Source organism: Pistacia vera, unplaced genomic scaffold (genome assembly GCF_008641045.1).
Source record: "Pistacia vera cultivar Batoury unplaced genomic scaffold, PisVer_v2 Contig40, whole genome shotgun sequence".
NCBI classification, from domain to species: domain Eukaryota; kingdom Viridiplantae; phylum Streptophyta; class Magnoliopsida; order Sapindales; family Anacardiaceae; genus Pistacia; species Pistacia vera.
In genome coordinates this window covers 939,441-954,442 of record NW_022196224.1, presented here as the reverse complement: position 1 = coordinate 954,442, position 15,002 = coordinate 939,441, and the positions used below count along the sequence as shown (strand labels likewise).

Here is a 15,002-nt window from a genome sequence, read left to right as displayed (position 1 = left end):
GTTCGGCACAAGGTTAGGTTGGTAGTAAAGGGATACGCTCAAATGGAAGGATTTGATTACAGTGAGGTGTTTTCTCCTGTGGTAAAATATTCTTCCATTCTAATTTTGCTAACCTTGGTGGCACAATTTGATTTTGAATTAGTTCAATTGGATGTGAAAATCGTATTTTCACATGGTAGTTTGGAAGAGGAAATCTACAAGACTCAGCCAGATGATTATAGGGTTGCTGGAAAGAAAAATTGGGTTTGCAGATTAAAGAAATCGCTATATAGTTTGAAGCAGTCACCAAGACAGTGGTACAAGCGATTTGATCAATGTATGATGGGCCTGATATTTCACAAGTAGTTAGTATGGTGAGCAGGCATATACATGATCCTGGTAAAGGACATTTGCAAGTTGTGAAATGGTTTCTACAGTATATTTTATGTACTATAGATATTGGTTTAGTTTTTGTGTAGGATTATATTGAAAATGGGAAAATGATTTTCCAGAAGATTGGCACAGAAGATAATCCTATAGACGTGTTGACTTCAGTAGTGACAAGGGTCAAGTTCATTTATTGTTTGAACTTGATCAACATCCTGCGAGCTTGATTGTGTTTTTTGGCACATTTGAAGGTGTTGCAAAATTTGGCAAAAGAATACAAAACTTTGAAGATTTGCTAATTTGCCAAGGTGGAGATTTGTTAAAAAATGGCTTTTAGCAAAATCACATTGGGTAGAAGTGATAATGGAGAAAGGTTTAGGGACTTATATGTAATAGGCCAAAATGAGTTAGTTTGTCCCTCATTGAAAAGGAATGAAAAGTGGGAAACTTTTGGGGCCTATATAAGGACCTAAATCAATGTTAATTATATCCCAAGTTGTAATTCCATTATACTTCTTTTGTTTAGTGTTCTTTCTTTAAGGACCCTTTAGTTTGTAAGTTTTGTTGTATCTCCCCTTTGTTTTGGGTATTTGTTGTATTGCCCAAAAGTTTGTAATGTTTTTTGGAGATAGTGGAGTTTTCTTTTGTAGCGCCCAAGGACGTAGGTTTTAATACCGAACCTCGTTAATTCCTGGTATTCTTTATTTTTGCATTTAATTTTGGCTATTTATTTATGCTTTACTACTTGTTATTATTATATTCGATAGCTAGCGTTAGAGTTTATGTTTCCATTGTCTAACAGAATGGGCTCCCTGAATTTTCTCCAAATCTTATTATAAACTGAACCATGTCCTACACATCGAATAGACTTGGAAGAGTCAAGCGTAAAAAGCTTTAATCAATCTTTTTTTTCCCTAAATGTTTTTTGTTGAACTTTGAACAGATTAAGTTTCTTTATTACTAAAAAATTAGCTATTGACAATGAGAGTTGAATTAAAGTCTTCGTACTTTTATCAAAAGGAAGTTTGATTTCATCAAGCTTAATTATATTTCCTCTTGCTATATATCCTATATCAAGCGTTTCCATGGACCACCTACTTGCCTGATTGATTTGGTTTAAGAAATTGTCAAGAAATTGCATTTGAACATGAAATCTTACCCATCCCAGCCATATAAGAGTTTCTCTAAGCCCAAAAATATTCAGCTCTCATAATGTGACCTTTTGATTTGTTTTGTCTCTTTGGAATTTTTGTCTCTTCGGAAAAACTACGGAGAAATTAATCAACTTTTAAGGAATTAGTAAGGAATGCCCTATATCCCAAAAAAAATATTATATCTTGAGAAGTAGTTTCAACCTTTCTGGGCCATATCGCGTTTCATAAGGCATCTTGACTGACCTTTTGTTTACGTTAACCTAACACAATTTGACTAGGAACAGCAGCAACTTCCATGCATTATAAAGACTCTGTGCACTCTGTTTCTCCCAATCCTGTCAAAACCAAGTCTACTTCCCGGCATGTTGACTTGGAAATTTGAAGTTTAAGCCACTAGTTGGAGACATGTACTTTGTGATCTGGATATCATTTCAAGTCAATGAACATGAAAGACCATTTGCATGACCCACATATGGGTAATTAGTTAAGTATACTAATACATGACCGTATTGGAAGATATGCAAATTCATAGTATCATTGGGGAAGAGAGAACCATGAGAAGGGAAGGATCATTATTAACGTTTTCAAATTTTCTTGTTTCTGTGTTGATCTTCCTGTTCATCACAGAAATACAAGCAAGAAAACTTCAACAAGAATGTTCTTCTTCATGTGGAGACATCAATAACATAAGATACCCTTTTCGCTTTAAGGGCGATCCAGCAGTATGTGGTCATTCTGACTTCGAACTTTCACGCCAAAGCAACAAAACCATCCTAGAATTTCATTCGGGAAAGTACTATGTGAAGGGAATTTCACATAAAGAAAACACAATCAGCGTTGTTGATGTTAACTTAGCCAGTGGAACCTGCCGCCTTCCATACGGATCTACAGTTATGCCACATTTTTCTGGTGCTCTCAGAAGATTAATGATCCGCGTTTCACAAGAATTCCTTGCATGAGTGAAAATCAGTCTCATTCTTATGTTACAATTTATTATCTAGAGTATCAGCATCAGTTTTGCTCGTTAAATGCAGTGACTCCTATATACTATAGGCCATATGAGCTGTTTGGTAATAACACAAATCATTATGAAACCATCCGCAAATCTCTACAGTCAGGTTTCAATCTTACATGGTACCTTGAGTGCAGGGATTGTCTTGCCCCTGTGGTATCTGTTCTGTTAGGGCAGGGACAAGAGTATATTCACTTGATTGCATAAAATCTGAAACTGCACTTAGTAAGTTTATCTTTCTACGTATGTATTGATAAATTGTGTGATGACTTTGTTGTATTCTATTGTCACTTTGGGTCCATGCGTCTTCGGTCTGTTATGTCTTTGTAACTCTTAAACTCTGTTTTTTTTTTTTTTTTTTTTGTTTTTTTTTTTTTTTTTTTTTTTTTTTTTTTTTTTTTGGTGCTAATGCAGATCGTGTCATTGAATACTTGCGGAAAAACACATATGATCATTCGTTGGATCCATCCTGTCGTTGCGTATAATTTCCCAACTGGAACTCCTGTTCTTAATATTGCCTTGAGTTACTGGATAACATAGCTTCATAAGGCTTAATTTTTTATGTCTTTGTGGGTTTATGCAGGTGGTGGTTTCGCTAAATCATTTCATGGATTGGTATGTGAATATGGGATTCCTCCTTGGACAGCTTCCGCTCGGTATAATTCCCAGGCTGCAATTAATTCCTGTTTGTATTGCACTGACTATGATTAAATACCTCAGTTGACTCTCGTTACTTTGCTGTTGGGTTTGCAGTGGTTCTTATTTGCAGATTTATTGCTGCTCCAATAGTTTTAGTTGTGTACCTCATCTTCAAATATAGAACAAGAAGGAAGAAGGTTGATACTGTGGAGAAATTTCTGCACAATCAGCAATCCTGGATGCCTAAAAGGTACACTTACCCAGAGCTCATGGCCGTGACAAACAATTTTAAAGAAAAACTTCATCAATGAAGCTTTGGATCAGTTTACAAAGGAATACTTCATAGTGGTTCTTTAATTGCCGTTAAAATTCTAGAAAATTCCAAGTTCAGTGCAGAAGAATTCATCAATGAAGTCTCTACAATCGGTAGAATTCACCATATCAATGTGGTACATTTAGTTGGATTCTGTTCAGAAGGATCTAAATGTGCTCTTTTATATGAGTATATGCCAAATGGATCTCTTGATAAGCATATATTTTCCAAGGCAGGCAGATCTCTATCATTTAGTTGGGACAAACTATATGAAATTGCCTTTGCAACTGCTCGTGGGATCAAGTATTTGCATGGGGATGTGATGTGTGCATTCTTCATTTTGACATTAAGCCACACAATATCTTGCTAGACCAAAATTTCATTCCAAAAGTCTCTGATTTCAGACTTGCAAAATTTTATCCAAAGGAAAATGATTTTGTGTCTGTTAGTGCTACAAGAGGAGCAATAGGATACATAGCTCCTGAATTGATTTTTAGGAATTTTGGAACAATTTCTTGCAAGTCAGATGTATATAGCTTTGGAATGCTGTTGTTGGAAATGGTTGGAGGTAGAAGAAATTCTGATGTGAAGGCAGATCGTTCAAGCAAAGCATACTTCCCATCTTGGGTATATGAACAAATAATTATTGGTGGGGATTTGCAGATTGAAGATGTTACTGAAAATGAAATTGTGATTGCAAGAAAAATGTGTTTAATTGGGTTATGGTGCATACAAGTGAAGCCTTCAGATCGTCCCTCAATTACAAAAGTTATTGAAATGTTAGAAGGGAGCATTGATGACTTGCAAATGCCTCCTAAGCCTTTCTTTTCTTCTTCTGAGCATATCTCTATACAAGAGATTTATTCAGACTCTTCAACCGAGTTGCTAAATCCTTTGATTCGTTTGTGGTTTCTATTACGTTGACTGGGTATAAGTTTGTTCAAAATTTTCTTTTATAACATAAAAAATTGAACTTCAAGATACATAAACGATGAATATCTTGAAGGTACCATTACTTGATTTATATTTTAATAGAATAGAGTTGAATTATAGTTAATTCATTACTAATTTTGAAGTGCCTACATATTGAACTAGTAAATTTATGATATGTATATTTCATCTAATTATAAGATGTCTCTATGATTTTAATGAACTTTTATTTCCGCATGTTTCCCCTCTTGATTGTTGCACCTTAGTGATAAGTTATAAAGCATTTTCGGTTGCTGATTTGTTGTCAGTGAAGGTTGAACTTGAACGGTGGGATGCACTTCTTCCACCAAGTTGTTTTACCAGCAAAAATAAAATAAAAATAAAAAACAAGCAAGGAGGCCTTGCAATAGAGACAGAACTACAATATTACCTTTCCAAATCCACTTCATATTTAAAATTAGTTCCTTTCAGTTGCTTGGTGTGAATAACTTTCAATAATTTTATTTCAAAACCAATTTTCACATTTTCCTTTCTTTTCTGAACATTTTGAGATGTCCTGTTCATCTTCTAGCTGTATTAAAACATTTTAGATAACATTCTAGCTTGCAATTTAGAATGTTATCTAATTAATCTTATTACTCGACCAAGTTAAGAATTTCTCTTTTGACATGCAGATTATCGGTCATGGTCGTGTAGTTAACATTGCAGTGCTACAGCCACAAGTATGGAGGCATTGTCTTCTTTGCATTGGTAAACTTCTCGTTTACAAATCCAGGAAATCTGAAAATGAAAAAGAAACTCAATTGAAAATAGAGAAGTTCCAAACTACAGGACCCTCCAACCACCATATAACTTACAGTGACCTTAAGAAAATAACTGTTAAATTTAGGCATAGACTTGTCAAGGAGGTTATGGAAGTGTCTTAGAGGAAACTCTCCAATGGAATTCCGGTTGCTATTAAGATGTGAACATTCAAAGGAAACGGTGAAGAATTTTTCAATGAAGTGGCTATTATAGGTAGGATTCACCATTTTAACATTGTTCGTTTATTGGGATTTTATTCAGAAGGAACACGACGTGCTCTTATCTACGAGTTCATGCCTAACGGATCACTTGAGAAGTTTATATCTTAGATGTAAACAAGTCAATTTAGTGTCCATTGAGTTAGGAAAACTTGCAAGACATTGCCATTGGTGTTGCACAGGAATAGAGTACTTGGACCAAGGATGCAACCAGAGGATCCTTCACTTTGACATCAAGCCTCACAATAATTACTTGACCATATTTTCTGCCAAAGATTCAGATTTTGGGCTAGCAAAGTTATGCTCAAAGAACAAAGTGTTGTGTCAATGACAACTGCTCAAGGAACTACAGGGTCATTGCCCAGAACTTTTCTCCAGGCACAGGCACTTGGCGAGGTTTCTTAAGTCCGCTGTTTAGCTATAGAATGATGCTACTAGAGATCGTTGTGCCGAAAGAACATTGTCTTCAATTGACAAAGAAAGCTAAATTTACTTTCCAGAGTGGATAATTGATATAACACAGAATGAGCCAAGGAAAAGAGCTTACTTTAGAAATTGAGTTAGAGGGAGATGAGAATTGCCAAGAAGCTTGCAATTGTGGGACTCTGGTGCATTCAGTGGAATCCAACAGAGAGGCCTTCCATGCCACTTGTGTTACAAATGCTGAAGGTGACTTGCAGAGCTTGGAGATTCCTCCAAGGCCTTCGCTTCTTCAGATGATGAAATGGATGCAAATTAATCATTTATAGAGAATTAAATTGTTATATAACTAAGGAACTTCTTTCAAATGCTTCCACGCATAATAAAATACATTGTCCTTGTAATAGCACAACTTAAACAGAGTGTTTTGAGTTTGGGATTAATTATTATACAAGTTATCTCAAACTTTTATGTACTACTTTAATTTAAGTTCAGTGGAATCCAATAAAGAGACTTCCATGCCAATACTAATGATGTAAACAGATAAAGATTTGATAGTTTTACCATTGGCATGGAAAGTCTTTAGGTGCGTTTGTTCGAGGTGAAATAAGATAATTCTGTAATCTTTGTTTAATTTTCAAGATCCCTCGTTTGGTTGTCAAGTAATATAATATACAGTAATATTTTATTGCAAATAGTGGTTACTATTGGTAATATTGGGGTAATCAGATTACCTTCCCAAGGGGTGTTAATGTTAGATTACTGGGATAATCATAATTTTTACCCTATTTGCCCTTAATATTTTATCATTCCAGACACATTTGCCCTCATATGTCTACCAAATAACATTAGCTCAGACCCCCTACATTTAAGAACTGCTAAAACACTCCCGCCACAAAAGTTTAAAAGTTAACAAAATATCCCTAATCATCCAAGACCACCGCCAGTCGCTAGCCACCACTGCTTGCCACCGGCGAAAGTCGTCATATCGGCACAAGACTGGCAGGATCTTGCCGGTCGTGTGCCGATAGGACATTTTCGACCATGGATTTGTGATCCATGGCTGGAAACACCAGATCTGGCCGTTTCACGGCCAAAGATGTGGTTGTGAAACACCATAGATCTGACCGTGAAAAGGCCAGATCTTTGGCCATGAAACGGCGATCTATGGCCGTTCCACGGCCAATCTTTGGCCGTGAAATGGCCATATTAACGGCCAATCTAGCCTGAAACGACCATATTCATGATCAGATCTAGCCAGATTAGCGATCGGCGTACGACCAGCCAGATCCGGCTGGTCGTGCGCCATTACAGCGGCTTCCGTGTGGTGGTGGTGGCTGTCGGCGGTGGTTTGGGTGATTAGGGTGACTTTGCTACAAATTAAAGTTGTATATGGTTGGGGTGTTTGGTAAATTTCAATATATGGGGGGGGGTTAAAAGAAATAATTTAAAAATAATAGAATAAATAATAATAAAAATAATATATATTATTATTTTAAAATGGCAATTTAGTAATCTACATAACATACCCACTCATTTATCCTCCCAACCACATATTGTTATAACATACTCATCAATTTATTCTAACCGACAACCATTTCTCTAAAGATTCCCTATAATCTATCTTTCCAGTAATACAATATTCCTCAAGAATAACATTCCTTGAACCAAACGCTACCTTAATTTTATTTGTAAATAATATCTAAAGAACTTTGGGATGCTCAGAGTTCTTTCTTTTAAAAGTTGAAATGGACTCAAATTGATATACAAAGACTTAATTGAAGTGAACTACTTTTTCAAACACCTCCATCTATAATAAGACTCATTCTTCTCTTGTATTAAATTTGAACAATTGAGTGTTCTTGATTTCTTAAAGATATAGGAAATATGTTAAGATTCTATTATGAAACCTAAATCAGTGGTGAAAACTTAGTCTCTAATAAACAATCAAACTCATGACAGATAAATAGAAACAAGTATAGAACAAGACACAGCAAAATTATAGTGGTTCGGCTTTGCAGCACATCCACTCTCCAAGGCTCACAATAGGGGATTTCATTATCAATCAATAGGTACAAGAAGAGTATTATCAGAACATAAGAGAATACAAACAAGGAAGGAACCACCAATCGTAAAACCCTAGATTTCTCAATCCGAAATCTACCCCTTCCTTCTGGACCAGCATGAGTTAATTACGCATGCTCACTCTTGGATCTCATCCATCTATCCTTGTTCTCCATAACAGAAAGATTGTAAGATCAATTCTAGAACATTTCTCAAGGTTAGAGCGTCGAACCAAACAGAAAAGAGGAGAGAGAGAGGAGTCTACGCAAAAAGTGTGAAGACTAATTAATAAGTGATCATTAGGTTGGCCAAAAACGACGTCGCAGGAGTGTTTGACTAAACAGAAAAAACTGACTTCCACCTTGGCAAAAAAGAAGCCACATCATCACAAAATAACTTTTGGATTTTTAGGAAACATAAACTTTCACAGAAGTCGTGCTTTATTTATCCGTCCTTAATGTATACCTATTTCCAGGTTTACCGTAATGTTGTTGCCGAAAATATTGCTTAGTATAGCCATTTATTTATTTTGTATATATGCGGAAACAAAACTTGACTACTTGAAGCATGCTTTCACCTAAAAAACGGGTATAAGAAGGAAACTGTTATGTTTTACTTTATAAATTTGCAAGGATATTATCCCCGCTTCAAGTCCCCACATCTTCACTGTGCATTCTTTCAAGCCAAATTGCATGAACATTTCAGTATGTTATTCTTTTTGTATTAGTTTCCATGATTGACAGGATTTAGCTTAGACTTGTCATTTTGGTTTTTTTCAAAAGGTTGAATCGATCAAATCACTTTTCAGCAGGAAGTGGTGTGTATAGTTTCGGGGTCTTCTTACTGTTTGATCAGTGGACATGAAGCAAATGGCAGAAATCAGTCAAATGCAGACCAAAACTTAGTATTGCAGGTACATGGGAAGTCTCAATTTAAAGTCAGAAAAGATGGCTTTCTCTCTTATCCTTATCGCCATCAGTGTTATTTTGAGAGATGCGAAAGCTATTCTACTTTTGACAAAATCAATTTTTTTTGAAGGCTAAATGTGTTGAAGTAAATGTATTTTGCTGGAATCATTTTGCATGGTTGGTTTGAAAGTTTGGCGCCAGGTTTTTGAATTAAAAGTGCCTGTCTGTCATGTGCATTTCCCATCCTTTTTTTTGGAAGTTATTTGAATGATGTTTTTGGTGAAGACAGCCGGGATTAGCCACAAAATCTCATTATTTTGTGTTTGTTAAGAGTGGTTCAAATTGTAGTATATTTAAGATTATTATACTGAAAAGTAGTTTCCAGTGATATATAGAGTTCATAAATGTCTCTGAATTTAATTGAAAACGCAACTATTTTTGTGATAGTTCTTTTCAATTACTTTCTTCTTGACTCTTCTCTTTTCGCTTTTTTTTGTTTTTCGTTTTGTTTGATTAAAACATGCAAATCTATAAAATTTTTTTTTTTTTTTCTTTATTTTTCTTTTCTTTCTTCTTTTTCTTTTCTTTTCTCTTCTGTTTAGCTCTCTCTCATGCATAAATAACCTTCTTTCTCTTAGCTTTAGAACCCTGAAAAACTACAATTGGTATCAGAGCTTCTTTGATCTTTCAGGACCAGAATACTAACTTAAAAAAGCTTCTCCATGGCATCTAGTTCTGCTCCAATTTCTACTCCAGTTTTCAACGGTGACCAGTACATGTTTGGGCTGCAAGATGAAAACAATCTGAAGGGCCATGGCTTGTGGCAATATGTGGAAGAGGAGAAGCAAGTTCCCCATCTTGGACCCAACCCAACGCTGAACCAGGTAAGAGCTCATGAAGAAGAAGCAGCCAAAGCTCCAAAAGCTTATCTTGTATACATTCAGCCATGACAGATCAGGTCTTCCCAGGATCATGGCATGTGAGACACCTAAACAAGCCTGGGACACTCTCAAGGAGGAGTTTGGAGGGAGTAACCAAACAGAAATATGCAGGTTCTAAACTTGAGAAGAGAATTTGAAGTACAAGATGCAGGAGACAGAATCTGTCAAGAATATGTGGACAGACTCATGGCTGTGGTGAACAAAATCAAGCTGCTAGGGGAAGAACTAACCGATCAGAGAGTGGTGGAGAAGGTCCTGGTCAGCTTACCTGAGAGGTTGAAGCAAAAATTTTGTCCTTAGAGGACTCCAAAGATCTCCCGAATCAGCTTGGCTGAGCTGGTTCATTCACTTCAAGCCAGGAACAAAGAAGGTAGCTGAGGCAAGAAGACTCAACTGAGACAGCCATGTATGTAGGTCAAAAAGGAAGAGTACAAGAAAAGAAGACAAGAAATATAGTGGTGAAAAGAAAGGAAAAGAGAAGAGCTACAATCAAGGAGGGAAACGTGGTGGACAAAGATCATTTCCTCCATGTGTGCACTGCAAAAAGAAGAACCATCCAGAATATAAGTGTTGGTTCAGACCTGGCATACAATGCAGGTCATGCAAGCAGTATGACACATAGAAAAAGTGTGTAAAAGGAAAGGAAATCAGCAGGAGCAGCAGGCTGCAGTGGTGGAGGTCCAGCAACCAAATCCAGAAGCAGAACAACTCTTCATGGCTTCATGCACAAACACAACATATGTGATGATGTATGGCTGATTGATAGTGGTTGCACAAACCACATGACTCCAAATCTGTCAAGTTTTGTGAGCATTATAGACTCTTTCACTCCAAAGTCAAGATTGGCAATGGAGAATTTGTGGAAGTCAAAGGAAGAGGTAAGGTTGCTGTCCCAACTACATTGAGCACCAATATATTAAAATGTTTTTAGTGTACCCGAAATCAACCAAAGCATGGGCTAGTGTAGGTCAAATGCTAGAAAAGAACTACTCCTACATTTTCAAATATGTCTTGCATGTAGTGACAACTTAGGGAATGAATTGATGAATGTGAAATGCTAGGAAAAAGTTTTCCAATTGAATGGAAAACTCAGCCTTGCATCCTTGTCTGCAAAATGTGTTGAAACTGAAACTGGCACAAAATACTTGGGCATTATCATTATTCAGGTCTTAAGGAAATGAGGAGGAGAGAACTTGTTCAGTGTATGCCCGAAATGAGGAGAAGGAAGGGGTACGTCAAGTTAGCCAACTGGGAAAAATCAGTAGGCAACCATTTCCAGCAAAACAATCCTGGAGAGCTGCTGAAAGCTTAAGCTTATACACACAGATGTGTGTGGTCCAATGCAGTGTCCTCTCTAAAGGCAGCAGGTATTTTCTGCTGTTTATAGACGATTTCACCAGGCTGTGTGTGGGTCTACTTCCTGAAACAAAAGGTGAGGTGGCTGCAATGTTTAAGGGGTTTAAGCAAATGGTGGAAATGAAACTGGTTTGAGTTTGAAAACCATCCGGAGTGACAATGGTTCAGAGTATACCTCAAATCAATTTCAAGAACTGTGTGTAGGGTCTGGAATAAGCACCAACTGAGCTCTCTTACACACCACAGCAAAATGGTGTGAGTGAAAGAAAGAACAGAACTGTAATGGAAATGGTAAGGTACATGCTGTTTGAAAAGAGACTTCCGAAAGTTTTCTAGGCTGAAGCTGTAAATATAGCAGTTTACCTTCTCAACAAGCTGCCAACCAAAGCCTTGATACAAAACACCATTTGAGGCTTGGTATGGAGTAAAGCCAAGCATCAACCACCTCAAAGTGTTTGGAAGCATTTTTATGCTCACATTCCAGCCAACAAGAGGAGTAAGTTGGATGAGAAGGCTGAAACTGGAATTTTTGTGGTTATAGCAGCTTATTCAAAGCATATAGGATTACAATCCTAAGACCAAAAAATTCTGGTTAACCGTGATGTAAAAGTAGATGAAGAAGGGCTATGAGAACTAGGACAGAAATGAGATTGAAAGGAGTAATATGCAAGAACAAGGAGGAGACTTAATAGCTACTCAGGATACTCCAGATTTCAGCTCTGATTCTGAAGCTGATTCTCATTAGGGGAACTAGACCTTTGGCTGAAATTTATGACAGATGTAACTTGGCCTTGATGGAACCAACATGTTATGCTGAAGCAGCCAAAGTTAAAGAGTGGAAGGCAGCAATGGATGAAGAACTTGACAATAAGAAGAAGCAACCTGGGAACTGGTAACCAGACCTGCCGAAAGAAAGATTATCCAGGTGAAATGGATTTATATAAAAAAATTGAATCTTGATGGTTCAATTAACAGACACAAAGCAAGGCTTGTAGTGAAGGGTTTGCACAGCAGTTTGGGGTGGACTTTACTAACACTTTTGCACCAGTTGCAAGGCTTGACACCATCAGAATCCTTCTTGCAATTGCAGCCCATTTTAAGTGGAAAATCTTCCAAATGGATGTGAAATCTGCTTTCTGAATGGGTGGCTTGATGAAGAGATCTTTGTGGAGCAACCTAAAGGGTATACGGTTGAAGGACAGGAGGATATGGTTGTACCTTCTTAGGAAGGCTCTTTATGGATTAAAACAGGCCCTAGGGCCTAGTACAGCAGAATTAAGAATTCCTAATGAGTTGGGTTTGAAAGAAGTCCTAATGAGCATACCTTATAGTTAGAGAGGTTGATTATGAAAGGATATTTGTATCCTTATGTTGAATCTGCTGGTGACAGGTCCTAACTCCACTAGGCTGCTGGATTTCAAGAAGGATTGCACAAGGAATTTGAGATGACCGACTTAGGGGAGATGAGTTCTTCTTGGGAATGGAAGTGTGGCTCCCCTATGGCATATTTATCTCCCAAGAGAGGTATGCTAATGAACTTCTCAAAAATTTGCAATAGAGAACTGCAAACCTGTCAACACACCTCTGCTGCAAAATGTGAAGCTGTGTAAAAATGATGGTGCTGCTAAGGTTAATGAAACTAAGTACAGAAGCATAGTTGGGTCTGTTGTACTTGACTGCAACAAGGCCAGACATTATTTTCAGCAAGTTACTCTATAGGTTCATGAATAACCAAGTGAGCTGCATTTGCAAGCAGCAAAAAGAGTCCTCAGATACATTAGAGGATGTCCAGACTGGGAATATGGTTAAGGAAGCTGAAAATTTTAGTTTGGCATGGTTTCACTGACAGTGATTGGGGTGCTCCTGATGACATGAAAAGCACCTCTGGATATGTTTTCTTTGTGAATGCAGGTGCCATAGCTGGAATTCAAAAAAGCAAGAGGGGTAGCACAATCCACTGCTAAAGCTGAATATGTAGCTACTGCTGCTGCAGTCAACCAGTTGGTTTGGCTGAGAAAGATCTTGAAAGACTTAAGCTGGAACAGACTCAAGGAAATGTGTTGCACTGTGACAACCAATCAGCAATTGCTATGTCCAAGAATCCAGTACTCCATGGTCGCACAAAGCATATCAGAATCAAATATCATGCAGTGAGAGAGGCAGAGCAAGATGGTGAAGTAAATCTGATCATTGTAGGGGGAGGAGCAAGTGGCTGACATAATGACCAAACCTTTAGGCAGATCCAAGTTTGAAGCATTAAGATTCAGACTTGGAGTTTCAGCAAAAATATCAAGGAGGAGTGTTGAAGTAAATGATATTTTGCTGGAAATCATTTTGCATGGTTGGTTTGAAGTTTGGCGCCATGTTTTGAATTAAAAGGGCTGTCTGTCATGTGCAGTTCCCATCCTTTTTTTTGGAAGTTATTGAATGATGTTTTAGGTGAAGACAGCCGGTGATTAAGCCACAAAATCTCAGTGAATTTTGTGTTTGTTAAGAGTGGCTCACAATTGTAGTATATTTAAGATTTTATACTGAAAAGTAGTTGTAACAGTGATGTATTAGGTTCATATATTTCTTGTTTTGAATGAAAAACGCAGACTGTTTTTGTATCAGTTCTTTCTCTCTGTTTAGCTCTCTCTCATGCACAAATAACCTTCTTTCTCTAGCTTTAGAACCCTGAAAAAACCTACAAATGAAGCAGTGATGTCGGGGACTATGTGGATAAGACAATAGGAAACCAAACAGTGGACACTGCAAAAGAGATGATAGAGTTGCATTGCAATGTGTTGATCTTAGTGAGAGGAGCCATCGATGAGGCATATCGTTATGGAGTTGGAAGGGATTCAAGAGGGAAATTAGTGTGTTGCGTTCTGAAATCGTGCATTAACATTTGGATCAGTTTACAAAGGAATACTTCATAGTGGTTCTTTAATTGCCGTTAAAGTTCTAGAAAATTCCAAGTTTAGTGCAGAAGAATTCATCAATGAAGTCTCTACAATCAGTAGAATTCACCATGTCAATATAGTACAATTAGTTGGATTTTGTTCGGAAGGATCTAAACGTGCTCTTGGTATGAGTATATGCCAAATGGATCTATTGACAAGCATATATTTTCCAAGGAAGGCAAATCTCCATCATTTAGTTGGGACAAACTATATGAAATTGCTCTTGCAACTGCTCGTGGGATCCAATATCTGCATGGGAGATGTGATGTTTGTATTCTTCATTTTGACATTAAGCCACACAATATCTTGCTAGACCAAAATTTCATTCCAAAGGTCTCTGATTTCAGACTTGCAAAATTTTATCCGAAGGAAAATGATTTTGTGTCTGTTAGTGCTACAAGAGGAACAATAGGATACATAGCTCCTGAATTGATTTCTAGGAATTTTGGAACAGTTTCTTGCAAGTCAGATGTATATAGCTTCGGAATGTTGTTGTTGGAAATGGTTGGAGGTAAAAGAAATTCTGATATGAAGGCAGATCGTTCAAGCAAAGCATACTTCCCATCTTGGGTATATGAACAAATAATTATTGGTGGGGATTTGGAGATTAAAGATGTCACTGAAAATGAAATTGTGATTGCAAGAAAAATGTGTTTAATTGGGTTATGGTGCATACAAGTGAAGCCTTCAAATCGTCCCTCAATTACAAAAGTTATTGAAATGTTAGAAGGGAGCATTGATGACTTGCAAATGCCTCCTAAGCCTTTCTTTTCTTCTTCTGAGCATATCTCTATACAAGAGATTTATTCAGACTCTTCAACCGAGTTGCTAGTGTCGGAATCAATGGAAGAATGCTCAGACAAAAATACTGTTGCATAATTAGTTGTTGCAATGAAATGTGTAAAAGTAAAATAAAACCTCCGTATGTCTAT

At 37.1% G+C, this 15,002-nt stretch overlaps 1 protein-coding gene and 1 pseudogene across 1 annotated transcript; both read left to right on the top strand.

The window, feature by feature from the left end:
- Nucleotides 1-42: 42 nt before the first annotated feature.
- Nucleotides 43-4,408, top strand: LOC116141562 (annotated as a pseudogene).
- Nucleotides 4,409-9,874: 5,466 nt separating this feature from the next.
- On the top strand, nucleotides 9,875-14,949 carry LOC116141560 (rust resistance kinase Lr10-like). The gene is given in 5 exon segments (XM_031427054.1): nucleotides 9,875-10,044; nucleotides 11,871-12,017; nucleotides 13,119-13,302; nucleotides 14,000-14,192; nucleotides 14,195-14,949. Coding segments are annotated over 5 exon segments (1,449 nt in total).
- Nucleotides 14,950-15,002: the final 53 nt, after the last annotated feature.